This window comes from Gnatocerus cornutus, chromosome 2 (assembly GCF_029298725.1).
Source record: "Gnatocerus cornutus isolate USDA-ARS CGAHR chromosome 2, icGnaCorn1.1, whole genome shotgun sequence".
Taxonomy (NCBI): domain Eukaryota; kingdom Metazoa; phylum Arthropoda; class Insecta; order Coleoptera; family Tenebrionidae; genus Gnatocerus; species Gnatocerus cornutus.
The window spans coordinates 9,374,585-9,402,078 of NC_142234.1; the positions used below are offsets into that span (position 1 = coordinate 9,374,585).

The 27,494-nt window shown below is 39.3% G+C and overlaps 7 protein-coding genes across 10 annotated transcripts; 4 read left to right on the forward strand and 3 right to left on the reverse strand.

The window, feature by feature from the left end:
- Positions 1 to 15: 15 nt before the first annotated feature.
- Positions 16 to 8,142, reverse strand: LOC148178773 (uncharacterized). Of its 3 annotated transcripts, none has more exons than XM_088030479.1 (8): positions 8,023 to 8,142; positions 7,702 to 7,897; positions 7,237 to 7,506; positions 1,139 to 2,121; positions 861 to 1,091; positions 599 to 802; positions 353 to 548; positions 16 to 306 (listed from the first exon to the last, which is right to left on the reverse strand). In XM_088030479.1, exons 2-8 carry the CDS (start codon positions 7,880 to 7,882, stop codon positions 71 to 73), a joined length of 2,301 nt encoding a protein of 766 aa, XP_087886605.1. In that variant the 5' UTR covers positions 7,883 to 7,897; positions 8,023 to 8,142; the 3' UTR covers positions 16 to 70. The 3 variants fall into 3 exon arrangements, with proteins under 3 accessions (XP_087886605.1, XP_087886604.1, XP_087886607.1); XM_088030478.1 differs by having other exon boundaries at positions 7,603 to 7,897; XM_088030481.1 differs by lacking the exon at positions 7,237 to 7,506.
- Positions 8,143 to 8,318: 176 nt separating this feature from the next.
- Positions 8,319 to 9,835, forward strand: LOC148178774 (AH receptor-interacting protein). Its single transcript, XM_088030523.1, has 5 exons — positions 8,319 to 8,692; positions 8,737 to 8,922; positions 8,973 to 9,138; positions 9,189 to 9,375; positions 9,422 to 9,835. The coding sequence occupies exons 1-5, from the start codon at positions 8,603 to 8,605 to the stop codon at positions 9,765 to 9,767; spliced, it is 975 nt and encodes a 324-aa protein (XP_087886649.1). The 5' UTR covers positions 8,319 to 8,602; the 3' UTR covers positions 9,768 to 9,835.
- A 100-nt stretch (positions 9,836 to 9,935) lies between these two features.
- On the reverse strand, positions 9,936 to 13,386 carry HPS4 (Hermansky-Pudlak syndrome 4 protein). Its single transcript, XM_088030482.1, has 8 exons — positions 13,170 to 13,386; positions 12,889 to 13,123; positions 12,610 to 12,837; positions 12,471 to 12,565; positions 12,199 to 12,424; positions 10,956 to 12,149; positions 10,670 to 10,905; positions 9,936 to 10,111 (listed from the first exon to the last, which is right to left on the reverse strand). Exons 1-8 carry the CDS (start codon positions 13,175 to 13,177, stop codon positions 9,943 to 9,945), a joined length of 2,391 nt encoding a protein of 796 aa, XP_087886608.1. The 5' UTR covers positions 13,178 to 13,386; the 3' UTR covers positions 9,936 to 9,942.
- A 129-nt stretch (positions 13,387 to 13,515) lies between these two features.
- Positions 13,516 to 16,181, forward strand: Cdc5 (cell division cycle protein 21). The gene is made up of 3 exons (XM_088030477.1): positions 13,516 to 13,601; positions 13,648 to 14,044; positions 14,103 to 16,181. The coding sequence occupies exons 1-3, from the start codon at positions 13,557 to 13,559 to the stop codon at positions 16,124 to 16,126; spliced, it is 2,466 nt and encodes an 821-aa protein (XP_087886603.1). The 5' UTR covers positions 13,516 to 13,556; the 3' UTR covers positions 16,127 to 16,181.
- A 509-nt stretch (positions 16,182 to 16,690) lies between these two features.
- LOC148178777 (tonsoku-like protein) lies at positions 16,691 to 21,179 on the forward strand. 2 transcript variants are annotated; one of them, XM_088030471.1, is made up of 9 exons: positions 16,691 to 16,830; positions 16,881 to 17,138; positions 17,188 to 17,347; positions 17,395 to 17,651; positions 17,701 to 17,871; positions 17,927 to 18,529; positions 18,568 to 20,019; positions 20,076 to 20,769; positions 20,821 to 21,179. In XM_088030471.1, the coding sequence occupies exons 1-9, from the start codon at positions 16,818 to 16,820 to the stop codon at positions 21,137 to 21,139; spliced, it is 3,927 nt and encodes a 1,308-aa protein (XP_087886597.1). In that variant the 5' UTR covers positions 16,691 to 16,817; the 3' UTR covers positions 21,140 to 21,179. The 2 variants fall into 2 exon arrangements, with proteins under 2 accessions (XP_087886597.1, XP_087886598.1); XM_088030472.1 differs by having other exon boundaries at positions 18,577 to 20,019.
- Positions 21,162 to 25,564, reverse strand: oxt (Xylosyltransferase oxt). The gene is made up of 5 exons (XM_088030476.1): positions 25,208 to 25,564; positions 24,473 to 25,109; positions 24,280 to 24,422; positions 24,068 to 24,228; positions 21,162 to 24,011 (listed from the first exon to the last, which is right to left on the reverse strand). The coding sequence occupies exons 2-5, from the start codon at positions 25,012 to 25,014 to the stop codon at positions 22,221 to 22,223; spliced, it is 2,637 nt and encodes an 878-aa protein (XP_087886602.1). The 5' UTR covers positions 25,015 to 25,109; positions 25,208 to 25,564; the 3' UTR covers positions 21,162 to 22,220.
- LOC148178779 (uncharacterized) lies at positions 25,509 to 27,443 on the forward strand. Its single transcript, XM_088030520.1, has 2 exons — positions 25,509 to 25,752; positions 25,805 to 27,443. The coding sequence occupies exons 1-2, from the start codon at positions 25,634 to 25,636 to the stop codon at positions 27,408 to 27,410; spliced, it is 1,725 nt and encodes a 574-aa protein (XP_087886646.1). The 5' UTR covers positions 25,509 to 25,633; the 3' UTR covers positions 27,411 to 27,443.
- Positions 27,444 to 27,494: the final 51 nt, after the last annotated feature.

The following is a 27,494-nucleotide window of genomic DNA, read 5'->3' on the forward strand; positions in this document are numbered from 1 at the left end:
TTGTTACCAACCACATTTTATAAGACGTAGACTTTATTTCTCTTTAAAACTAAGTTATCCTATCACACAATTACGCAGGTAAGAGATCAAAATCATCACTAACATGTACCATGGGCACATGATGTTCATCGATCGATGGCGTCGTCTTCTTATCACACAAACTTAGTTCTTTCATTTTCCACTCCCAGTCCATTTTTTGCACTGCATGCAACGATTCCGCTTCGTTATGATGCCTCAGTAACATATGTTCTTTTATTTTTTCCCATTTGTCATCAACATCCTGCAACCAACTCAGGAAAAGTCGACCTAGAACGCATAGATAATAAAAACCACAAAAAGCAATACCACCAACCATTATATCTCGAACGTGCATTCCTATCTTTTTCTTCTTGTTCCGGTGTGATCAAATTATACACTTCTTCGTCGCGTAAAATTGTACACACCGAGAACGGAAGAGACTGATTTGCCAGCGCACGTGCGGCTCTTCCATGGACTCGTAGGATTTCTTGCTCAACGGAAAGAACAAGTTTTTCTTTTTCAATAACATGCTAAAAAATTAAAGTGGTGTCACGGCGTTTTACGGTTAATCAAGACCCACCTGCATTCGCAACCTGTATCTTTCTTTTTCTTGTTCCGTAAATAAATCTTTTAGTTGAGCGGGCAAAGTTGGAGGATAAGAGATATTAGGGGTTGTTGGAGCGGTGCTTGCTAAGACGTATGTGCATCTGTTCATTAGGTAATCTTTAAAGCCTTGTGGGGGTTTAGGTTGGACTGGAAACAGCCCCCTTCGCCGTTTATCGATCTAATTAATAGAAATAGCGTGAACGGTAAACTTACAACCACCTGTGGCGTCAACTCACCTGTTTTCTTATATTCAAGTACAGCTGATAGCAATTTGTTATTGGTTGATCATGTGGATGAATCTGTGTCTCGGTTGGTGCTTCTGGAGGCTCTGGAGGTGGAGCCGACGGTTCTTTGTTTGGTTTCATTTTGCGCTTACGTGGATGGAGCTCCACCGGTGCTGTCGTTGTTGTCGTTGTACTGGAGGTAGACGATGAAGATGTCGGTTCAGCCTCATTACTCACCGTCGCCTAAAAGAAAAACGTAGTTACACCTCAGGAGTTTAACCTTTCCGTACCTGCGAATCTGCCGCTTTAGACGTCGTTCCTGTCGTTGAACTAGTAGAAACGACGACTTCTCCTTGATTAGAAGGCGTCGCTGGTGACGCTGACGGAGACGGCGAATGGGATCTCTGAAGTTGAGGAGACGAATTATTACTTCCACGATCTGCGCCTTGTGGTTGCCCCGATCTATGTGAACTTCTCAAAACCCTCTGATGACTAGAACCCCTTTGCTCCTCTGTTTGTCCAACAGCGCCTTCTTTCTTATCGTCGTTTTTTCCGCTTCCATCAGGACTCACACTGCCTGCAGCCATGTCTTTGTCGTTCGAATCGCTGCTACTGTTCGAGCTCGCCACGACGTAGGGCAACGGATGTGTCCTTTGAGAGCTGCTTTTGCCGTTTCTGCTGGTACCACCTTCTTGTTCTGCAGTTTGCGGAATCACGATTTTCAGTGGAGGAACTTTGAGATCAGACTTTCCGTCTTCAAGTTCCGCGTCGCTGTTGCTCGCAGGTTTGGGACTCGAACAAGGGCTTTTCTTCTCAGTTGTCACTTTACTTGCAGCTCCTGAAGATTGTTTTCCTTGTGCTGCTACGTTCTGTTTTCCTCCTTGACCTTTGCCTTGATTCGTGCTTCGTGGAGTTGGAGTTTTACCGTCTTTGTTACCTTCTTCTTTGCGTTTTTTTCTTCTACTTTCATCGTCGTTGCCCCCGTCCTCGTTCTGATCGGCTACTTCTGAGAAATTTCTCTTGGATGTTTCTTCTGGTTGGCTCGTAGAAGCCGCTGGTTGCTCGGTGGGTTCACTACTAGGTTCTTGAACGTCGCTTTTTTGTTCTTGCGCTTGTTCTGATTCCTTCACGGACTTAAACTCGTATACGTCCTCAGCGGTGGACATCTTTGAGGTGTCCATTGATTCTTCAGTCGGCTTGGATTTGTTAAGATCAGATGTGAGTTTTTTGTCATCCCTTACGCGCGGCTGCACTCGAGTCGATGTCGTTGATTCTGTAAAAAAAATAAACATCAGTGGCGTACGTGACATTTTTAACGGGTCAACCTTGGACCGTGTATCGCCTCATTAGCGCGAACTATAATTACCTACATAACATATTCCGGTAAGATTGTTATCGCGAGGAAATATTTTTACAGACATTTTAGAAACTTGAAACTATGGGAAAGAAAATTATGATAGTTATTAGTAGTAATACATGACTGCGGTAGCGATTAAAAGTTTGGTTGATGTACGAGGACCTTTAATTTAGTAACGGAAGCGAATGAAATACCGGTAACCATAAATCTCGCGTTTCTAAGCTGACAACAACGATAACGAGCTGTGCTTCATTTCCGGGCTTACTTTATTAATTTTACCCTAATCTCCGATACGGCTATCAGTTGGTTTTTTTAACTACTGTCCATGATATGTATATCCAAGAACTTATCACAGTTTTTCAAAGATAACACCTACGTAGATCCTTAAATTACTTAAATATAAAATTTTCCTCTCAAAGTTAAAACTGTATTTGTATTTATCTAGATAAAATCTTCATATTTTAAAATCTACTTTATTTATAAACGAAATATCGCAATGCTGACAAAAAATTAATAATCTAAACCACTTGTTTGCAACATAGAAAGAATTGCGAAATTATAATAAAGATCCACAACCAGAAACGTGAATTCACACGGATAATTCAATATTTTGTCGAATTCCGTGACCCACAAGCTGTTAATCTACCACGGTGATAAAAAGAAACAATATGTATATGTAACACAATTTTACGACATTTAATCAACTAACCTTCACATCTAGTGTCATAATCTAATAATAAATTAATTAATAACAAGCGGTAATTTCAATATGTATTATAATTTTGATTGCTATCGGTGGAATCGCTATTGTGAGAAAACAGCAACGACGTATTACGACCTTGGCAAGATGACAATTTGACACGAAGGTAGTCGTGACATTGTATATGTGTTTCGGATTAAAAACACTTTCAAATGAAGACCTGTGTTTTTATCTACGAGCTGCTTTATAATGTATGCAAAATACTCTATTACACCACATGTGCAATGTGTAAAAAATGTGGAATGAAATCTATTACACCACATGTGCAATATGTAAAAAATGTGGAATGAAATCCATTACATCACTAGTATTGTAATATAGCTACACTTTTGGTAATACAGATAGAAGATATACATATAGAAATTTGGATAATGATAACCGTCCAATGTGAATTGACCTTTATATTCCCGATGAAAAGTCAACTTTACATTAGATTTTCTTGACATAACGTACTGTAAAAATCGTGTCCAAATCTCTATGACCAAAAGTGTACATTTCAAAACGCATTGATCATTACGCTACTCATTTTGATGACATTTGACATGGCAAAAGAATAGTGCACTTGCCTATTGCAGATTTTGGGGATATGGAATCCTAAGCAGAATTATTATTCAGTTGTCATCGTTTCTAAACCAAATCTTACATATTTAATATTTATAATAACTTATATTATAACATAACTAAGCTTTTGATTCTTGACATATTTTCCATTTTGATAGTGCCTAAAAGTAAAAATTTGGAAATTTATCTCGTTTTTTGTAAAGTAACAATGACTGACAATGAATTGCCGATTTAAATTTTAAATTACTTGAGCAAAGTGTCAAAACTGATCAGATTTTTTTGAAAACACCAATCTTAAAATATTAAAATTAAAATTTTTACTCTTAATTTTCAAAAGATTAAGTAGTGTGTGACAATTAGGACAACCCAATATTCGAACAGGTTATCAATTTCCACGTTTTAAATGACCCGGCATTGAAAGGACGCCAGTTCAGTGTTTGTCAAACTTTTTTAATCTAAAATAAAATAGCAATTCAACTTTTTACTGAATTTTTTATGGTATTATATGTATACATATTTCATCGATATAAAAATTCAATCACATATAAAGTGCAGCTCATTCCTATCAGTCCATCTCCTGTGTAAATTTTCGAAAATTGTTGGGTGTAAATCAGGCTTTCAAATCCTTGGGGAGAAAATTAGGGGAAAATTGAATGTACCGTTTTTTTAAGGTTAACACGTGGTCAAGGTTTAGTGTATTAATCAATAACTTATTAAAAATTTGTTGCAAAAGAATGATTTTAATGCAGATTTAAGAAGTTTTGGCAACTTTTTAATGAGTGGACCGATAGTAATGAGCTCTGGTATAACGTCGATTTTTTTTCTAAAGTTCTTATAAGAATTTATCTGAAAACAAAACAGCTGATTTTTGGAATACAAATGCAAAGACGACATAAACCCATTAGATAAAACAAAAAAATCTGATACAAATGATACATACATTATGTATTGATTTTTCTAAAATAGAAAATGAAGTTATATGTATTAATTTTATTACTCCTAACATTGTATTTTTTGTTTTGTAAATATTTGTACAATTGTGCAATAAAAATTAAAGTAAAGATTGCTGGCGAAAAACAGAAATACAAGTTGACGTCGTTATCAATTTGAGTTCTTTATCATCGAAATTTGAAAACAATTTGTATTTTGAGCGATTAGGCAAAACAATAATCGGAAAAAACAAAAACCGTTCATTTATTTTTTGTTTATTATTTTATTGCAGAATGTTTTTAATAAGAGTCTTAAAACCGCTTATATTTTGCAAACCAATCACGTTTTGGTATGCCACCGCCGATAAAGGCTGTAAACGATAATAGGTAATAAAAAATAAACGAGGTTGCTTGTGCGACGGACAAAACATTTGAGGAGAAATATTCGAGCGAGTCTAAAATATTGCAATAATTTGCATTCATGTCGGCTGGCAATTTTTCCATGTCGAAAATAGTCCAGCTGTATTCGGGTCAATTGTAATGATATGCATTAATATTAATTGTAAAATGGCACGAAGGGTTAGAATTAAACTTTAAACATAACAATCGGAAATTGTACTAAATTAACACTGCTTACTTGTAATTTTCTAAAAATAGAATCGCTGTTACTGGTTTTTAAAAGAGGAACGGCACGCAAAAATCGAAAATTCTGTGCAGTCGTAAATCCCGAGGGTGTCCAAATGAACCCTTTAAAAACTAGCCCTTGCACTCGGTTAAACACTCGGCGAAACACTGCTATTGAAAACTCCGAATCTAATAATCAGTCAATTAGCGATAAAATCACGTCGAAGTACGGAATCACTTCAACACGGAATGTGATAGTTTTTTTGGAGTCGTAGAAAAAAGAAAAGACGCTCCTCCTCTATAGAAAGGGCAACGTCCGTACCATGACCGTGCCCAGCACGCACCCATACTAATGATCCTCGCACAAAATGGTCGTTGCGTACACCGTACACATCACGGTCACATACCTCCTCCGACGCGATTTTTCGGTGATGGCAACGTACCTTTATGGGTCTGCGATGCACGACGCATCTCAGGTCTCGGGGAGGGAGCCGGTTAGACTTGTGGAGAGCGCGACGGCGTTCGCCCACTTGTGTGACCACTTTTCTTGCTTGGATGGGATGGGTGGAAAAGGAGATCGAAAGAAGAGAAAACAAGAATCTGATAACACGAGTGGATATGGGAGGATATTGGTCCGCCCGGTGCGATTCTCCGTGGAGACAGAGAGGTGTAGAACGAGGAGTAGAGTCGAGGAGGAGTCGCCGACACCGGAGCGGATGGATAGATCTACCGCGCTTATAAACGTGTACGCACGAGCGGAGAGGGTCGGGCGGGGCTGCAAAGGGAGAAAGAGCGGACTTGTCACCGAGATTAATTTTATTTCACCCAATAAGGGGCTGTTTGAATGGGGGACAAAATAAAAGCTTGATTTTATTCAAGTTACATGAATACATTACAGCAAATCCAAAACATTTCAATCCACACAATAATATGCTCAAGACAATTGACCAAAACAGAAGTAATAAAGTTACATTTTCATTACAAAAATTTAAACATGTCAGATAAATCACATGATTTTAAGGTATATGTAATCGAAATATCCATGAAAAATAGTTTAGTTAATAGAAAATTACATTTAAATTCAGGAAACGATCCAATGTTAAAAACCGAAATCAAATCAAAATCCCAGAAAAAAATACCGATCATGGACATAAAAAATTGAGAGACAGTTCGCAACTACAATATTATTCAATACAAATTGGCAATTTTAAACATCTAAGATAGGCTGTAGTCTAAAAAAATATTTTACAACATTTACAAAGCCAAAATTCCTAGTTATTTGTGTACCTATGAAATCTATGGATGTACTCTTAGTACCCATTTATGTTATGTATGTATCACCTTTGTCAAAAGCAAAAAAACTTCACAAAAGTTTTACATCGCCTGTTAAAACCAATACAAAATTAATACATACAGTCGAGCTCACATAAATCCCGTACAAATGATGATTGAAACTTTTCTTTGTTGTCATACAAGCATTAGGTGTCAAAACCATAATTTTTAAAACAAACTATTCTGCTTTAGATTGTTATGACAATAATCATAATCCATATTTTTTGTTAAACTTGCCTCTGTTTTTGGCCAACTATCGCATCTAAATTTAAATACTGTTTATATACTAGAGGTCATGAAATTTTGGGCAGTGTCAGCTGTCATTCATTTGTCTTTTTTTTTCATTTTTAAGTAAACTTTGTGTCGCTTTGAAAATCAATTCTTGGCTTTAAAACATCAATTATAATGACAAAGTATGATTTACTATATTTTTCGTTGTAATGAAATTAAAATGTTATTGAAAATTCCACCTCATATAAAGTAGCGCCTGCGCACAACTATATCAACCTGGTACGACTTAAATTCCTATTTCCATAATGTTTGATTCAAGGGTAAAAAAAAATCGCAAACTTGAATTTCATCGAATTAAGACAACAAAACAACCAGAAATCTTTAATAAATACGATGCCATTAGCATTCCCTTTGTTCTGAACGGAAATATTTATTCGCCAAGCTCAAAATAATCCAACTGACCTTGACACCACATTAATCAAGTGACGTTTCGATGTGACAAAAGCCACGCATTAGCGCAAAATTTCCCAGAATCAAATCAAACCCAGCACCACTTTCTCATGTTTTGATTAATGATAACTTATGAGTACTAACCTGGTAAAGGCAAATTTGGATTGAGCAAATAAGGATTGACCGCGGTTGTGGCCACATCTAAAGGCGTTTTGCCTTTAGAATTCTTTGCATGAATATCAGCCCCCTTTTCCACCAAAAGCTTGACCAGTTTGATGTGGCCGTTCATTGCTGCATCGTGCAAAGGGGTGTCGTTTTCGTGACCCTTAGCATTGACGTTAGCCCCAGCTTGGACAAGCCGGAAGGCAACTTCATACCACCCATGATTACAAGCTTCATGCAACGGGGTCCAACCTGCGATGGTCAATAAGTTAGTTTCACATTCAGATAAACCCAAAAAATGCAACGTCTACACGCGTCTGAGAAAATTTTGAGAATGCGATAAATTACCAGCAAAATCAGTAGCGTTAGGATCAGCCCGATGTGCCAATAATTTACAAACTTGTTCAACATCGCCTTTAATCGCAGCTAAATGCAATGGTGTTTCACCTCTTTCGTTTCGGTCTCTTGAACGCGACGAATTGGAGCTGCTGGGGCTGCGAGAGCCAGCGTCGTTTGAAGATGATGTCATTTGCATTAGGAGGGCCATTTGTTGCCGCTCTGACATTGGAGTGACTGGAGGGGCGCGCGTGCCGCTACCAGAGCCCTTTGGTCGAACTGACGAAGGCATAGTGTCGATTTATACCTTAAAAAACAACAAACATTCAATGACATAACCTCAACTAAGAACGCATTAAGCAATTATACAAGCCGTGAGAGAGAGAGACTCGTACGGGTTATTTGTGGGCATTAGAAAAATGCGCTAATTACCTTAAAGTTCGAGTTTTTGCGCCAAAATAGTTGCGTTTTTTATATTCAAAAGTATTTACATTCGCAGTTTACATCACTACTTTTACGGAATCTGTTTTAACGACTAACGACTGACGTCAATGGACGTTAAGCGCGAATTTTGAAAACATAAAATTATTATTCATTTTAAAAGCAAATAACAACTAAATTTGGACGACATGACGCATTATGGCTTAAGTCCATCTAAAAATGCAATTATGCTGCTAATACCACAAAATGATCACGTTTTTTCTAAATTTAGCGATCCCATTGGAGAGCATTCTTATCGACATGACATCACAGATCCTTCAAGGGCGGATTTTTTAAAATCAATTTAGAAAGCCCATTGTTTTGTGCTCCCAAATAAAGTCTGAACACCAACAATGTTTTATAGGAGGTGAAATGAGCTGAAGTGTTCGTCGCAATTTTTTAAAACGCTATTTTCAACTGGAAAACATTTTGAGGTTATCAACAAAAACTGATAAACGTCAACACAAAGTTCCAACATCGTATCTTCATTTTGCACTAAGGTCTTTATAATAAATCTATTTTTTGAATAACTATGCCTCAAGGAACTTTGGACGACCCCTTAATTGAAAAAAAAACTTTATTCGCTGGCACCAAGGCTGTAAATTTTAAGGATGGAACAAAGGTCTGTGATTTTATTTAATTTCCAAAATTACAGTATTTCTTCAGGTTCACTTTCATTTTCAAACCCGTTTATGTAACGAGGAGCAAACTCTTTTGGATGATTCCAAGAAAATGGGCAAAGGAAATCCAATGGAATTGGTTTTGGGTAAAAAATTTAAGCTTGAGGTTTGGGAAGCGATAGTTCAAAAAATGGCTTTAAATGAAGTCGCAGCTTTTACTGTGAAAAAAGACGTAAGTGGCAATTAACGGAAAAGCTACATTTTCAAAAAAAACATGTTTAGTTGGTGATGCAATATCCATTTGTGTCAAAAACTTTGAGAGATGTTAACTTCCCTAGAGAAGAACGAAAGAGTCATTGTTGTGCAATGACCATTCAAACTGAGGGAGTGGGTTATGATGACTTAAACAGTCTACTAAAAGATCCTCAAGACTTAGAATTTACCATTGGTAACGTGTCAGTATTCTTGCATCTTCATTATCACCATGTCTAATTCCAGAGCTTGTAAAAGTTGAACAACCAGAAGATTATGAGAAAGAATCATGGCAGATGAACGAGGACGAAAAGTTGAAGTTGGTACCTCAACTAAAAGAACAAGGAAATCAATTGTTTAAAGAAAAAAAGTATGAAGAAGCCTCAAATCAGTATGCTAAGGCTATAGGTATCATTGAACAACTCATGATAAAGTAAATAGTTTAATATTCAAGTGATTGCTCTAAAACAGTATTGCAGGGAAAAACCTCATGAGGAAGAATGGGACCAACTAAATGTCATGAAGATTCCTCTGTTGTTGAATTTTTCTCAGTGCAAGTTGATTCAAGGGGACTTTTACCCAGTCATTGAACACTGCACTACTGTTCTGAAAACAGATCCGTACAATGTCAAGGCTTATTTTCGACGGGCAAAGGCCCACGTAGGCGCGTGGAATACTAGAGAAGCGTTTGAAGACTATAAAAAAGTCGTAGAACTCGACCCTACTTTATCAGAAGATGTTAAAAAGGAAACATCCGCCCTAAAAGCTTTGATCAAAAAAAAAGATTCAGAGGACAAACAAAAATTGAAGAATTTATTCAACTAATTTATGTAAATTAATGATGATAAATATTTTATTTAATTTATACAAATGTAAATAAACTTATAAAGGAACATCTACCTCACACTGACTATCTTAAATAATACTGGGGACATTGGAATACAACCATGGATACACATTTTGGCACGACACTAATAGAATGTTGTAAATACTGCTGGTTTTAAAGAAGGATTATTGAATGATCCCGCTCCAACCTCCTTCTAGCTTTTAATGGGACGTTGCTCATAGGATCCGCTGGAGTTGGTAAACCGGCGTTTGGATTAGCAGTCTGATGATAAAAAACTTCCGACTTCCCGCACTGGTACCCATAAATTACGCCGTCACAACATCTGAAAAAGATTGTAAAACTCTCAAGATTACAACTAAAAATATACCGAAACGTCGAATTGAATAACTTGTAATTGTAAAATCGGCGTTCTCTAAGATTTTTTTCTCCTTAATTTTTGTGTATCTTTGAAACAACAATAGTATCCATACTGCGCAGATGAACGATAATATTGCCAAAAATATAAAAACTGACACCATTTCCAACGAGTTAAATGGAGTTATTTTAAAGATACACGCCACGGCCACGCATACTATATAGAGGATACCGGAATAAATGGTGACTATGAGGAAAGGACACAACAGTTCGCGAGATTCGAATGTTACACCAATAATGAAAGGTAAAAAGGGCATGAGGAAAATTATTTGGAAGCCCCAGTTGATTTGGTGGTGCCGTGTGAGCTCCTTATCAAGGGCTACAGTGGTGAATGTCACGTTCAACACGGTGCTTATAAAGAAAATGCCGCCGAAAACGAAATTCAAGATTTTTAGCGTTCGGTTAGACAACATTTTGGAGAAAATTGACAAAGTGAATTGCTAAGTAACAATAAAAACAACTTTACCTCATCAAGATCTCCACCAAATTCGATTTTTCTTGAAAATCTCTATGGAAGAAAGTAAGCGCTCCTAACTCGGCGCTTCCCCAAGGGCCCCCTCGATGAATCGTGTCCCATTCTGAATCTAAATACAAATAACTATACGGTTCACTATCACTTTGGACCCCTCCAGCAGGATAAGTCTCTAGACAATGATGTAGCTGCTTCTCCAATTTTCCCAAATTTTCTGAACAAATCTCCCACTGAAACAACAAATATGGAACCTCCCCCAACTACCACAGACTCCTCCTACCAGTTTCGAGATAAGTTCCGACGACGCACAAGCGTCTTCTTGTAACAGGAGAGTAACCACCATATCTTGTTGGCCACAAATAAATAAAACACACTTGTGAAGAGATTTATCATTTGCTTCCCCTCCGATTTTCTTCAATTTTTTTAGAGGAAATGGAAAATTAGGTTGTTGAGTTGGTGTGAAAATTGGTGTGGTTTCGCGACTGCAGAAACCACTAGACCTCTCGTCGAAAGTAAATGAGCTGAGTTTAGACATGAGAGGAGTAAGGAGAACACTGGAGGAGTGGCGACGAACTGGGGAGGCGATAACTTCGCTGGTTTCCATACTGAGCGACTTAAGAGGAAGAGTGAGAGATTTCCGGTGTTCTCTGTTGTGTTTCGATCGCGGTAAATTAGAGAATTCTATGTTTTCCACGACTTTATCAGGTACTTTTTTCACAGGGGCAACATTCTTTACGAAATCAATCAAATTCGAATCGAAGTCATCAAAAGGTGAAACATCTGGCTTTTCATTGGTGAGTTCCGTGGTGATTTCATTCATTTGATTGGTTAAAAAGTCTTCATAGAAAGGATGAGAAACAACAGTACCATCTGCACGAAAAATCGGAAAGTTAGGATCCGTGATGGTCCGAAAAACTCTAACTTCTTCCGGTGTCACCGGGTCGTTACTTCTATTGTATTTCTCTCTAAACTCTGCTTCATAGTACTTCATAGTAACGCCTTTGGTGACTGATTTCAGTTTCTCACGAACGTCAAAAACGCTGAAGTATTTCTTAGAATCGTAAAAGTTTTTCGTTACTTTCAAATATGGCACCTTGGCTAGAAAGTTCTCAAAATTTGGGCGCTCCAAGGGAAGCTCGCTCTCATCAACTGTTTCTTTATGTTCTGTAGCGTTGATGCAGATGGAAAGAGGCTTAGAATGAATGACTTTACTTAAGTCAGTCATAGGTGTAGAACACACACTGGTTTGTCCATGGAAAGAAGTGCCTTGTTTTTTCTCAGGTTTTTCAATATCGGTCGTTTTATTCTTTAGATTCAAAAACTTGGGTCTATTTTGTTGGGCACTGGGTTTCTCAGTCTTTACAATAAGTTGATGATCAGAATCCTCTTCCGGAACTGCCGTAAAGATTATAGATTGGTCTCTTTTCATGGCTGACATCACAGGTTCTTTGGAAGTTACTGGTTTACTCTGAAACTATAAAAGAACGGTAGCAATAAAGACATATAAATCTACAGACCACTACTTTTTTAATACTCTTGCTACTAAGATACTGGAAAATATTTCTGCACCTAGTTGCTTCTTCATGCAACTTGAAATACTCCTTGCTGGAAATGTACACCTGCAACAGCTGAACCCCCAAGGGTAAATCAAAATTAACTGTGGGGGCCTCAGCAGGACATTTGATTCTATAAGGATCAGTCAAAACTATCCTCTTGGTGATGTCTGAGCTAAGCTGCGTTGCCACAACTCTGAAAAATACGTTACAACAGGACTACCATTGTTTTATTACCATACTTGTTGTGGTACAATAGAGCGCCTCCCATTACATAGTTAAGTTCTTGACAACATTGTAAAATTTGAATAGCCTCCAAAAAGACGTTGCTTGCACTCTGAAATACAACCTTAGTCTCTGTATTATAGACTCTAGTTTTACCTTGGGGAGTTTCAATGAGGGACTATAAGCAAAGATATTGCCACCCAAGAATAGGTATTTTAAATAAGTCTCAAAGAGCTGGTACAGCTTGGCCGACAGCTTAGAGCTGTCGCTGTAAACTTTCGCCATTATTTCAATATCTTGGTGGAAAAAACTAATAAGAGAAGACATTGTGTTAGCTCTGTGCTCTAATAACCAATCAGCGATATTTCGGTCCGTTCCTACAGCCTGAAAAATTATCAATTAGATCATAGACTAGTAAAACAGTTCTAAACTGACCATTAAATATCGTCCATACTCTTTAACAAAGAATTTTCCACTCTGAAGTGATACAATTTTAGGGGCTGTAAATACACTCTTGATGCAGTGTATTGTACCCATTAATTGACCACACAGTGCTGTTTTTTGTTGATCGGACACCCATGTGGGGTGGAAATACAAAATAGCAGATGCCGGATCGTCCTCTTCTTTTTGGAGCATTTGGGTATCATATACCAATATAATTACCATTTCTCTGAGATAGTTTATATAGAACAAAGAAAAAAAAAAGAAATACTTACTTTGCCATTGTTAATTATGTTAATAGAATTGTAGGAAAAGAAATTGTTTATTTAGGAAATAGAATGTAACCTCACTTTGGAATGTAAACAAATCTGTGACTTTCTCTAATATACAATTTAAAAGTTAATTCAAATACTTTCAAGACAAAAGAGCTGCATGGTTGGAATCCTTTCAACCGCGTTATTCACAAATAGTTAAAATCACGTTGAAATTAAATTCTTTAAAAATATTGCACACACATTCTACGCCACTGGATCCACACCAAGTGCTGCCAATGGTAGCAAAACTGGCAAAACTCACAGAAAGTGTTGACAAGTTGACAACCACCCAACGTCCGTCTGACGCGTTTGAGGTTAAGTGGTCCAAGTTCTTTAAAATCTGTAAAAATGCCGCGGATTATGATCAAAGGCGGCGTTTGGCGCAACACCGAGGTTTGTACTCCCTCACTTTTATTCTCAACTAATCCAAAACTTCCAGGATGAGATCCTTAAAGCGGCGGTTATGAAATATGGTAAAAACCAGTGGTCTCGCATTGCCTCATTACTTCACAGAAAGTCGGCTAAACAGTGTAAAGCGCGCTGGTTTGAATGGTTGGACCCCAGTATTAAAAAGACGGAATGGTCCAGAGAAGAAGACGAGAAGTTGTTGCATTTGGCTAAACTCATGCCCACTCAGTGGCGAACCATAGCCCCCATTATAGGGCGCACAGCGGCGCAGTGTTTGGAGCGTTACGAATATTTACTTGATCAAGCCCAGCGAAAGGAGGAAGGCGAGGATGCCGCTGATGATCCTAGGAAACTCAAACCGGGGGAGATCGACCCGAATCCCGAGACGAAGCCTGCGAGGCCCGACCCCAAAGACATGGACGAAGACGGTAACATTATTAATTACATTACTATTTAACTACAAATTGAATTGAATCTCGTTTTCAGAACTGGAGATGTTGTCTGAAGCCCGCGCGCGTCTGGCCAACACCCAGGGCAAGAAAGCGAAGAGAAAAGCCCGCGAGAAACAACTCGAAGAAGCGCGTCGTCTTGCCGCTCTGCAGAAACGACGGGAACTCCGCGCCGCCGGGATTGAAGTGAACTCTCGTCGCAAGAAGAAGCGTGGGGTTGATTATAATGAGGAAATCCCCTTTGAAAAGCGCCCAGCGATCGGGTTTTACGATACTTCTACTGAACTCGTTGATCCCATGGCTCCGGATTTCCATAAAATGCGCCAACAGCATCTCGACGGGGAGCTGCGCAGCGAACAAGAAGAACGTGAACGAAGAAAAGACAAGCAAAAGCTGAAACAACGCAAAGAAAATGATATTCCTCAGGCGATGTTACAGAATCAGGAACCGGCAAAGAAACGCTCCAAGTTGGTTCTTCCAGAGCCGCAGATTTCTGATAATGAGTTGCAGCAAGTAGTTAAGTTGGGAAAAGCAAGTGAAGTTGCGAGGGAAGTAGCGGCGGAGAGTGGCGTGGAGAGCACTGATGCATTGTTTAATGATTATACCATGACGCCACAAGCGGCGGCGACGCCAAGGACGCCAGCCCCACAGAGTGATAGAATCCTCCAGGAGGCCCAAAATGTCATGGCGTTGACTCATGTAGACACTCCGTTGAAAGGAGGGTTGAACACTCCCTTGCACAATTCGGACTTTAGCGGGGTGTTGCCCCAAGCATTGACCGTCGCGACGCCAAACACTGTACTCGCGACTCCATTTAGGTCTACGAGGAGCGACGGCGCAAACACTCCTGGAAGTGTTGGATTTATGACACCCAAGAGCGGAACTGTGGCGGTTCAAGGGAACTTTACGCCTTCTGTTAGAGACAAGTTGAATATAAATCCGGAGGAAGGTCTCGAGGTTGGAGAAACTCCAGCAGCACACCGTTCTTACCAGAACACGCTCAAAGAACAGTTAAGGCTCGGATTGAGTAGTCTTCCAGCACCGAAGAACGACTACGAGATCGTCGTTCCTGAACACGAAGAAGAAGAAAAGATGGAAGAAGCCGGTGAGGATACCGTCGAAGACCAAGCTGACGTCGACGCGAGATTACAAGAAGAACTGAAAGCGAAAGCCGCTAGAGAACTCGCACTGCGTTCCCAAGTCATTCAAAGGACTCTTCCGAGACCCCAAGATGTGAATCTTGCAGTGTTAAGACCAGTCAATGAGAGCCACTCTCTTACCGACCTTCAACGGGCCGAAGAACTAATCAAAAACGAGATGGTGACTATGCTTCAATACGACAACCTCAAGAATCCTGTTCCCACACAAACGAAGCGATCTGCTATTTCGCAAGCACAACAGTTGGCATTCCTGGAGCAACATCCTTACCAAAACTTCAAATCCGACGAACTCGGTTTTGCAAAACAGTTACTAAAACGCGAGATGGAGATCGTCAAGTACGGCATGGGCCATGGAGAGCTCCCCATCGAAGCCTACACTCAAGTCTGGGAGGAATGTCTCGGTCAAGTTCTCTTCGTCCCAAACCTCAACAAGTACACCCGTGCCAACCTCGTCAGCAAAAAAGAACGCTTAGAATCCGCCGAGAAGAGACTCGAGCAGAATAGATCGCACATGGCGCGTGAGGCCAAGAAAGCAGCAAAAATGGAAAAGAAATTGAAAATTCTCACGGGAGGGTACCAATCCAGAGCGCAGGCTTTAATCAAGCAGCTCCAGGACTACTTCGAGCAGTTAGACCAAGCTAATTTAGAGCTCAACACGTTCAAGTTTTTACAGGAACAAGAAAAAGCAGCGTTGCCGAGGAGGATACAGTCTTTGACGGAGGACGTCAACCGACAGACGGAGAGGGAGAAAGGCTTGCAGAACAAATACGCGGAGTTTCAGCAACAGATCAAGCATCTCCAGGCGAATTTGGAGCAGCTCCAACATGGTCTTCAGAGCGAGCAGGCGGAAATAGAAGAGGAGCAGGCCGAAGAGCCATCAGCTGAAGTGACCGAGGACTAGAATAAATGTATAATAAATTAACGTTCGAAAATATACAGAATTAAGACCCAGACAATACTGACTTAATTTTATAATTGGTTCTCTTTCAATTGGCTATATTTGCGGTACTACGACAGATAGACATTTTCTCATCCCGAGTTAAAAAGTTATATTTTTTCAAAAAATTTGAATTTTTGTTTTTGACTGCCATCCATTCATAAATTTCTTGACTTACCGATCTGAGAATTGGCCGGTTGATGGATCTCGAGCTGTTCTTTTGCTTAATATCTAACTCAATGGGCTTAGACATCATTTTCGTTCCGAATTTTTTTTAAATGACCACAGAACACCCCTCAAAAATCTATTTTGATAAATATCTGGCAAAACTAAGTTATTTTTGTTCAGTTTTCGCATAATTTGATGGAGAATCTAAAATTAAGCTCAAAATTTCCGTACGATCAGAAATAACTGATTTAGGAGCGCTTAGCCTGAAAGTTTGTGGCAAATCTGCTAAGTTATTTAAATTTAAATTTAAATTTAGTAACTTTGGTTTTTACCAGTGTCTTTATTTTGACAGGTGACGTTTGATTGACTTTTGTTATTGACAGTATTTTTGGAGGGAAAACTTGTTGTCAATTTTGTCACCGATGATAATTAATAAAATCGTCCACATAGGTTTTTGTAAGACTTAAATTATTATTTTTTTGTGATCATGGAAGAACAAAGTAAGTGCGTTCACTCTCTTGTCTGTTTCTTTAAAGTTTCACTTTTTTAGAACTCTTAAGAAGGCGCAAGAAAGCCCTCAAAGACTATAATGAGCCGGTTTTAATAAGTGTATGCACTGATCTCGCGAACTTGTATATGGATGAAGGCAGGTATGATTTTGCTATTGAAGAATACAAGATAGTTGCTAACATCTATAAGAAGCAAAATAAAAACTTGGAATATGCTGTGATAAACAGGGGTATTGGTGAAGCATACTTAGGCCTCCAGAAGTTTGATAAGGCTCTACATCACCAGAAAATATATTTAGGTACGTTGGTTGTTATTTAGTTGATTTTTAATTAGTTATTTTTTCTCAGATTTTTCAAAAGAGCTTAAAAACAAGCTTGAAGAGCAAAGAGCTCTAGCCACAATTGGTCATACTTACCTCTCAAGTTTTCTGGAAAATCCAGAACCACAAAAAGACAACTTGGAGTTGGCTAATAAATTCTTCAGGAAAAGTTTAATTGTGTCTCAAAGGTGGTACTCATAATTTTCTTAGTATTGTTTTTGACCATGTGTTTTAGCCTTCATGGCCAAGCCAGCAAGTTGGAAATCGCTGACATGTCGGCACGTCTTTTTTCAAATTTGGGAGTAGTTCAAGACTGCATGGGCAATTTTAGTGAAGCCTCAAAACTAATCAGCAGATCAATAAGCTTATGCAAGACTCATGATCTTTATGAGCAGTTACAGAGAGGATACATGTCTCTGGCGTCACTTTTAGTCAAGCAAGGGGACCACAAACTAGCTCTACAACAATATAATTTAGCAGCGGAAGCAGCTAGTCCGTTTTTCTTGTTATCTTTTGATTGTTTTAACTTTTTTTTTTCTAGAAAAATTGCGCAACAAACCGGCACTGTTAGCCAACATTCTACTCAACAAGTCTGAAATTCTAGTGAAGTTGGGGGATCTGCAAGGGGCCAAGATCACGCTTCTGAAAGCCTACAAACTAAAAATCCCCGACCCCAAAGATCACAAGACAATTGAACACAACCTAAGAGTGGGTAGGTGTTGGTTATTATTGATGTCCTTTTATTAGTCGCTAATTTCTTTTTGTAGTGGCTTCCATGTGCTACAATGAAGATAAGCTCCTCGTCACTGACAGCACTGACTACATGTCCCTCAAAAACCTGTACGAAAAAATGGGCGACGGAGCCTGCGATTTGAGACAATTCGACAAAGCATTGGATTATTACAAGAAAATGTTGGATTCCGCTGTGAAAGCAGAGCTGACAGGTTCTGATCTTGCATCTTGTTATTACAGTCTTGCAGAGACTTACAAAGACAACGGACAGTTTCAAGAAGCTGTCTCTTATTTTGAAAAAGAATTCGAATTATGTCGTTCACTTAAAGATAGGTTGAATACCTTGAGTAAGATCGCGGATACCAAAGAAGCAGCGGATAATCCCGTTTCAGAGGTACAAAAAATTTATCATAAAGCCATTGAGCTTTGTAAGAAAGAACAGAATGACCATGAAGAAGGTCGAATGTTAAAACGTCTTGTTTTGTATTTACGCCGACAACAGCAACATTCTGAGGCGTTTCGTGTAGAACAGACTTTAGCGAAATTGGATTTTCATAGTTCTGATAGTGACGGCGAAAGTTCTGAAGCTCAGACTGGATCAATAGTTGGGGCAGATATAGATCTAGATGCCATTACAGGTAGTATCTTTGTACTTCTTTAATAATTAATTTATTAGAAACTTTAGATGTGTCGGATGTCAGCGATACTGAGGTCCCAACCACCACTAAACGCCGCCCCAAAACATTCCAAGTAAAGAGAAACGTTAAGGGTGAAACCCAACTTCACACTGCTTGTATTAAAGGGCAGTTAAACGTTGTTAACCACTTGCTTGAGCAGGGTCACCCTGTTAACGTTAGAGACAACTGCGGGTGGCTTCCTTTACACGAAGCTTGCATTAACGGTCACATCGACGTCGTGGAACGGCTACTTGACAAGGGGGCGACTATCAACGATAGGGGTGGAACTCAATGCGAAGGTGTAACCCCTTTACATGACGCCGCCTCCAATGGTCACCTCGCAATCGTGCAATTGCTCCTAAGCAGAGGAGCAAATGCTGTCGCTAAGACAGATGAAGGAGACACAGTTCTCGATTTCCTGAAAAAGTGGCGAGCGACGGTAAATTTAGATGAGGCGAATCAACAACTGTACGACGGAATTGTCGAGAAGATCTCACGAGACCTTGAGAAAGCTGGGCACGCAGTTGAAAACCATAAAGAAGTTGAGATTGGAACTACAAGCAAAGATCTGAGAAGGTCAGCCATTATAGGGCTGGAAGACGAAGACAGTTTGAGTCCTCCTCCGAGATCTAGCCTCGAATACAGAGACGTAATGGAGAACTTGAGACACCGAAATATGGTGAAAAGTGTTTCTAGAAATACAGTGGGGAAAAGACCAGCATTGCTCGGCGAAGATGAATTCTGCGATGACTGGTTAGAAGATGACATTGGAAAAAGCTGCAAAAAGCGTAAAACTAACTCTCCTACCAAATCAAGAACTAGTATCTCACCAAGGTCACTACCACGAAAATCATTTGAAGAAGTAACTTTTGATGAGTTTCCTGATGACATCCAAATGCTCTCGGATAATGATTTTGACAACAACACTCAAAGAACGATACAAAAATTTCCGGTGACACAGAAAACCAACTCTAAGAAATTCGTGAGGAAAAAACAAATGAAACTTACAAGTTTGGGCCACACTAGAAGTTACACAGAACCGGACTCTACAAGTTCTCCAGTCAGACCCACAGAGAATCCTAAAACTGTGAGTCCTAAAAACTTACCCAGAACACAATCTTTCGACGCAGTTATAGAACCCACCCTTTCTGTAGATGTTCGAATCGATAAAAAGTTATACAGAGTACCTCTACGACTGTCACAAATTGGAACTTTGACTATTAAGTGGTTAGCAGACGAAGCAGCGGCGCGATATGCACGAAAAGAGTACATGGTACCAACTCTGGAACTCGAAACTAAGAACGGTGCCATCTTAGCAGATGATGATCCTATTAGTCTCCTTTTTCCTATGGGGGCAACACAAGCTGAAGAAGTTGAGGCACGTATTGTCAAATCGAGCGTTGCTCCTCTCACAGAGAGGTTCAAAGAGGCGTGCCAGGATTTAACGACTGGTAAATCAAAATGAGTACTGAAAGGAACCGCCACAATCCTGTATTTGTTGTTTTAGCACCTCATGATGCCATTTGTCGAATTCTTGAACAATCCACTATAAATTTGGACTTTTCTAGCCAGGGTTTAAAAGGTCGCAGTCTCACCCCTCTTTGCAAAGTGTTAAATAGACAGAACAACCTCTTAGAGCTCGACCTCTCGGGAAACTTTTTAACCAACGAATGTTTTCAATTTTTGTCTACTAGCTTTACATCGTTAACGAATTTATATAGGTTAAACCTAAATTGTACAGGTCTCAAATCCGAACATTTACAGAGTTTATTCAACAATTTGTCGCCAGACGTTGCTTACAAACTCTCAGATCTGGATTTAAGCGACAATTTGTTAATTGACCAAAGCTTCGAGACTCTTGCTCTGTTGACACGGCGTTTTCAACTAAGAAAATTCAACTTATCTGGTAATAAGTTTACAAAGAACGTGTTAAATCTGTCGTTGAATAAAAACTTGACTCTCAACTTGGAATATGTGGAAAACTTTGATGTTAGCGACAACGAATTAGGTGGCAACGTTTTAACTAGAATACTGTCTTGGTTGAACTGCTGTAATTTAAAAAGTCTTAACATTTCAAGGACTTGGGTCACTGAAGGATTCCTACAAGAAGTACTAAGCAATTGGAACGAAGCGACAAATTTAAAATACTGTAAGGTTTCGCGATGTTGTGTAACTGATACAGATATTTTTGATTTATTAAGGTTTTATGAGTTTATGAGTTTTATAAGAACTTTTAATTGGTGACTTTTTAGAATCGCTGGATCGCTCGTAACTCTCGACGTTTCATACAACGACCTCACCAGTGTTGCCTTAAGAAGACTACTCCAGAGCAATATCCAAAATATTGATATGTTTGGCTGCAGGAGCGCTCTTCAGTATTTCACTGACTTCTCTAGATATCTCGATGATTCCTCCAGAGATGTATGTAAAGGTAAAACGCTTAAAATAAGTCTACCTGAGAACTGTGACAAAGAAAAGGACTATCTAACAAATATGTGGTCAGAACTCTATGGAGATAAAACTGTGGTGGAACTGAGTTCCCAGTTTTTATATCTATCTGTATCGAAATAATACCGCTGTGATTATAAAATAAAATTTATTTCAATATGTACATTCTTAACTGTGTCATAACATTTTTTCTCAACATGAACAATTTATTCAGTCCTTTTTTGTTTAAACGAAACAATATTGATCACGTCATCTAACCTCATAAATCAAAGGTTTGTATTCACTGGTATTTAAAACGTTACTTCTAAAAAAGGGCATTTGTAATGAGACTAATGCATTTTCTTAATTACCAAAACCACATTGGTCCAGAAATAGTAATTTATTTTGGCTCATAAATGTTACAAAATTAATCAAACCAATTTACCATAGTGTCTAAAAACAAGACATTTTAATGTCCACTTTGGACTGTTTTTAATCATTTTTAGATATGCCAAATGCTCTGATTCAAAAGTGATGTTTTATATACTACTTATATTATATTCCAACTAGAAAATTAGGATAGGCCAGGATTAAATTTTTTTAGCAGTACTTAATATTGTTTTGAGCAATTTTGGTACTACATGCACTTCACGATGTCATTAGAATTAATTTTACACTATCGACTCTAATTTTAGCCCAACCCAATTTTTTAATTGTGGAAGTAATTTGTCATTTATTGCCCAGATTAAAATTTCTCATCAACAAAAACTTAAAAATACGAAATGATCCCATATCAGTGGACCTCATTTTTTATAATCTGTCAAAATTATACTTCACCACGGGACGACGATTTCTTGCAGTGGTGGCTCAAGCACCTTACCAATTGATCAAAATGTGTGCAGCTCAGTGATTGGTGCTTGTACTAGTTTGAATGTCTGTACTGACTATGAATTTTATCACAATGTACGAACTTAAACACTAAAAATTATACTGAAGTAAAGCTGATTCTATGGCATGTATTCTTTATAACTAAAATTATTCGATTATTGCAAATAAAAACCTACACTCGTTGGATCACCCTGTTTCGCCGATAAAGAATTTTGATCTTGAATAAAATAAATCTTCGGTTACCTATTTAATTACACAATAATTAGCCAATCAGATAAGAGCGCTCTCATAGAAGCACCAAGGCATTATCACATATAACATCGAAGCCTGAAGGGCGTTACCAAATATCAAATGCTCCTGTTGTTTTATTGATATTATTTATGACACTTTTCGGATCCGGCGCGTATGAGCTCCAACTGGTTTCGCGACACTCTTCCATTTGAACTCCACAGACCTCCCCTTTTTTCAACGCACACAACTTCTCAATAACGTAAAATTTACCAAAGAGTCCGTCTATCCAATCGTTAAGTTCTTGTCCCGTCCTTTTCGCGTTCGCCAAACTCACTTCTTTCAAAACACTCTGATCGTAACGATTTTTTAAGAACTTATCGAAATTGTCGGTCACAATCCGAGAAAGAAAGCCACTATGAATAAACAGTGACTGTTTTGGAGTAACAGGAAGCCCCGAATAGAACTCTAAAGGAGTAATAAGAAATTTAACTTCTGCTAACAACGTCTCGTGGTGGATTAGTTTAACAGTCCATGCCCCTGGCAAATGGGGCTGCTTAAGAATGGGCTTCGAATGACCGATCGTGGGGTTTTCATCGATTGATATGTCAGTGATTTCTGCCAGGGCTCCTGTGGAATCTATCCACAAACAAGAGAGGTTGTAGGTCAATGTAGTTTCACTAGAAGCAAACTTGTAAGAGAGGACAGGATCGGAATACGGGGAAAGAATTCGAGGAAAGTTCCGTGAAATTTGCTCCTTTTGATCGTAGTCGGAACTAACGATGAGCTCTTCTAAACGTTTCGTGAGGACAGAGGGTGCCACGAGATATGTCATGTTGATCGGTCGAAAAGCGACCTCCACGTCCACCTCCTTGGACTCTATATCAATTTTAAAATGAACCAAAGTGTATTTATACAAGTCTTTCGAATGATAGGACGTCACAGTGACGGTTTCCTTGGGGGCAACTCTACATGTGTGGTTGGTCACACTTTTTGCCCACACTCTTCCAACTGAGGCAGCTATGGTTTTTAAACCATCGTCAGGGGACGGTGAGAGATCCAACATGTGGTACATACTCTGCCAATAAGAATGAAGATTCGTAACTTGCCGTGATGGCTTTTCCAATCCAAACAACCACAACTCCAACTTAAGCAACACTCCCTGATTGATAATTGGTTCAAATTTACGTGCGAAATACAACTGTCTGCTACTCGTACTTTGTATCCGGGGCCAATCGTCGGGGCGGAAATCATTTGGACTGCAGCCGCACCAGTCTACAACGTGTTTATACTGGCACTTACATCCCAACTTTCGCTTCCAATTCGTCACATGTAAGTTATTATCCACGTAACTATTGCAGAACTTTGAGTTCCTCAAAACTGTATGAAAAAAAGATTCTGCTGGTAATAGCGTATGCTTGAAAACCAATTTGAGCCCAGATACCAATTCTTCGGGTTCTTTCGCAGCCACGTAACTCACAAACTTGCGAGAAAGAGCTACCCAGTCACTACCGCCATCCATTTGAATTCCGTTGGGTAAACTACGGTCCGCAACGCGCCACATGCGTTTATCACATTCCACAAAAGTCTTATCGAGACCTTGTTTCTGGAGAAATCGTTGGGTATCGCGGCCGTGGGACTTGACGAAGTTCCGGTCACGGTTCGCTGTGAGGAAGCGTTCCAACGAACTCACCATTTTAACAGGGTAATCAGACTCGCTGAGATTCAGAACAAAGTCCCAATCCCAAGTGGGTGTCTCCAGGAGTTCTGACATGCAACTGACGAGCATCTCTAAGAGTGAAGCTCCACCCCAAATCGTAGCAAAGCGGCGTCGAGTTAAACGCACGTTGGGGAGGCGCTGCTCTAGAGAGAGGAGCTCGCGGAAGAGGTAGTCTTCTCTCTGGAAAAAAATCCACAGAAGTGAAAGGTTTCGGATTCAGGGCATGCTAAGCTTACCACGTCTACGTGTATGTAATAATAATGATTTGTATGATACAGTATTTTGAGCAGTCTTTTAACTTGTCTTAAAGCCCTACCATTCAAGGTAAGAAGAAAAACTATCTTCACGCGTTGCTCTGAGGGCGGCGACTCCGTGTTGGCAACTTGAGCAACAAACTCTGTGAATACACAGATAAATAAAAAATTACTCATATTGAAGGCGCTATTACTTTTAACTCCAGTTTGATACACGTTTATAGTGTAGTAGCCTCCACAAATGGCGTGAGAGTCTCCAGGGCACTTCATGTTACATGAGGAGTCTGGTAATTTAAAAGTAGAAGGGGGCTCGTCGTTCCCACAAAAACATTCATTGCTAAAAATCATAGATAAATACACGGGAGAAAATTAAAAAAGTTGACGTACGAATACTGAACTCCTGCATACTCAAATCCGGACTGGAGACACAGTTGAATGCAGTAATTTGGGGAATTAGTCTTCTTATTAACACCAAAGTAACCACTAAGTAATCTATAGTTATTCTCATCTTTAAAACACCCCAACGCTTTTCCCTTGATTCTGCCGTCATGGGGGCAACTTCCTGAAAGTTGTTTTGGATACAAAGATCCAGCAAGCGATCGACAGGTGACATTAGCGATGTATTGTTTGCAACTTTGCGTTTTCGCCCTGTGAATAGCAGAGACAGCTTCTTTTCCTGTAATTTCACATTCTGGTTTAAAGTTTAGTTCTTCCAACTTCAAAACTGTAGCATTAACCACTTTTTTATGAACATTTGAAGCGTGTCGTGGAACGGGTTTCGGACTTTGGGGCTGCCAGTCGTCCAATTTGTTCAATTCAAGGAAATGAGCAGCCAAAAGCACTTGGAAAATTAAAATGACCAAACCAATGAGAAAAAACATCTTGTATTTTCGTAGCCATCTGCCATGACTACCTTTGGACGCCACCATTTCAAAAAAAGCATGTAACCCCCATAATTTGACATAACCTCACATCTTCAATTTACAAAAGGGGCGCTTGGGCTACCATAAAAGCGTCACATGATCTAGAAAAGGTAAAATAAGTTAATGGATAAAATATAAATTTTCTAGGAATTGTACAATTGAGGAAAAAATTTAATTGGTGACAACGGGAAATACTTACGGTGGTTGAAGCGGAGTTGGGCATGAGTTAGTCGAATAAAAATTAGGTGGCCACTGCAAAATCTGAACTAGAAAGGGTAGCTACCCCTTAAATTTCTGTTAATTGCACATGTGTGGGCTTAAGATCGGGGGTGAGACGCTAAAGGTGCGTTTACGGAAATGACGTGCCTGCAATTAATGTGTCAAAAAATTCTCATTAATAAAATGTAGAAAAAATTTAATGAATTCTTTTTTGACCATAGAATAGTAGGCATAGTCTCAAAATTTTCCATATTTGATAATAAGAAGTGTATTAAAAATTAAGATTGATGACAAAAGGTGTGAACGCAGTTTTTGTGTCAACCACCAAACGTCACTTTACGTCACGAACGAACTTAACCTCCAACAGCTTTCAACCACTTCAAACAGACATAATAATTTCATAAAAATGAGTGAAGAAATGACTGAATTACCTATAAATCAGAAAGAATATTTGAAGAAATACCTCGCCATCGGTAAAGCTCCAGGGGAGAAGAGAAAAAGAAAAAAGAAACCCACTACAAACAGGTTAGAAGATCTCTCATATTACCCCTATTTGACACCATATTTATTTTTTTAGAATTCAGATAATAGATGATGATGCTATTCCTATTACTGACAAAGCTCCAATCGACGATGATGTCCTACTTGTTAATGAAGACGCCCCGCAAATTGTGGCTATCATTGATGAAAGGCCCCCTTCCATGCGAATTGACGAGAAAACGAAAAATCCATTATGGCAACCAATTGGTACAATCAGTGATCCAAATCAAGGGGAGCAAAAACAGATGATAAAGGCTTTTAAAATAGAACCAAAATCTACAGAAAAACCTCTTGGACCACCTGACAAATTGCTTTCTAAAAAGAAGAAGCACTCAAAAAAAGATCAATCATCACCTAGAAGAAAAGGAGAGACACGTGAGGAGTCACCAATGCGGGATATTGTGATAAAAGAAGAGAGGAAATCTGTGCCCAGAAGTGAAGAAGGGTCACCTCCAAGAAGAATCAGAGATGATTCTTCTCCACCTAGAAGACGCAGAGATGAGGATATGTCGCCTGCAAGAAGGAGCGAAGTTTTGAGAAATGACGATTATTCGCCACCCAGAAAAAATAGGAGAAGAGACAGCGATAGTTCTCCCCCAAGACGAAAAAATCAATCAAGAAGTGACGATATTTCCCCCCCAAGACGGAGGGAAGTAGATAGAAGCGACGATATTTCCCCTCCGAGAAGGAGGGAAGCAGTCAGAAGCGACGATATATCTCCTCCAAGAAGGAGGGGAACAACGAGGAGCGACGATATGTCTCCTCCAAGAAGAAGAGAAGCAATGAGGAGTGACGATATGTCTCCACCAAGAAGAAACAAGCGGCGGGAGGATTTTTCGCCCCCCAGGCGACGCAAAGAAGACAGAAGAGGTTACCAAAAGCATGATTCTCCCCCGAGACGTTTCAAAGGAGGTGAAACTCCCCCCAAGAGACAAGAAGACAAGGGTCATAGAAATAAGACAAATTCACCTCCACGGAAAATTAAAAGAGAAATCAGAAGTGAAGAAAGTAACAGTCGAATGGATAAAACTCTTGATGGGAAATCAGCCGGCCTTCAAAATGCTCGGGAACTCATTGAAGAAACTCGTAATTTCCATTCCCGCGAAGATAACCTGTTCAAATCTCTCTCTAAGGACGTCTCTGGAGAGACAGCTCACACAGTACATCGTGATCGCAAAACTGGGAAAGTTCGTAATTTGGAGGAAGAAGAAGAACGCCAAAGAGAGAAGCGTGAAGAAGAAGAGAAAAACAAAGAAAAGTACGAAAGATGGGGGCGCGGATTAGCGCAGGTGGAAAGTCGGGAGCAACAAATAAAAGATCAGTTGCATGAAATGAGTAAGCCTTTGGCGCGATATGCAGATGATGAGGACTTAGAGAAATATTTGAAAGAACAAGAGCGCGAAGGTGACCCAATGTTGGCTTACATTCGCAAGAAGAAGAAGAAAAAGGCAATAGAAGCTGGGGAAGCATTTAAACCTCAATTTGAGGGTGAATTTATGCCCAATCGTTATGGAATTCGGCCAGGTCATCGTTGGGACGGTGTGGATCGTGGCAACGGATACGAAAGGAAATGGTTTGAGGTGCAAAACGAGAAGAAAGCATTGCAGGAGGAGTCGTATAAATGGTCAACTGAAGACATGTAGTTGGGTAGTTACGAATAAAGTTTTTGTAAGAAATTCAAAATTTTAAATAAGTTTCCTGTGGGCGCCATTTTATTGGATGGCGGA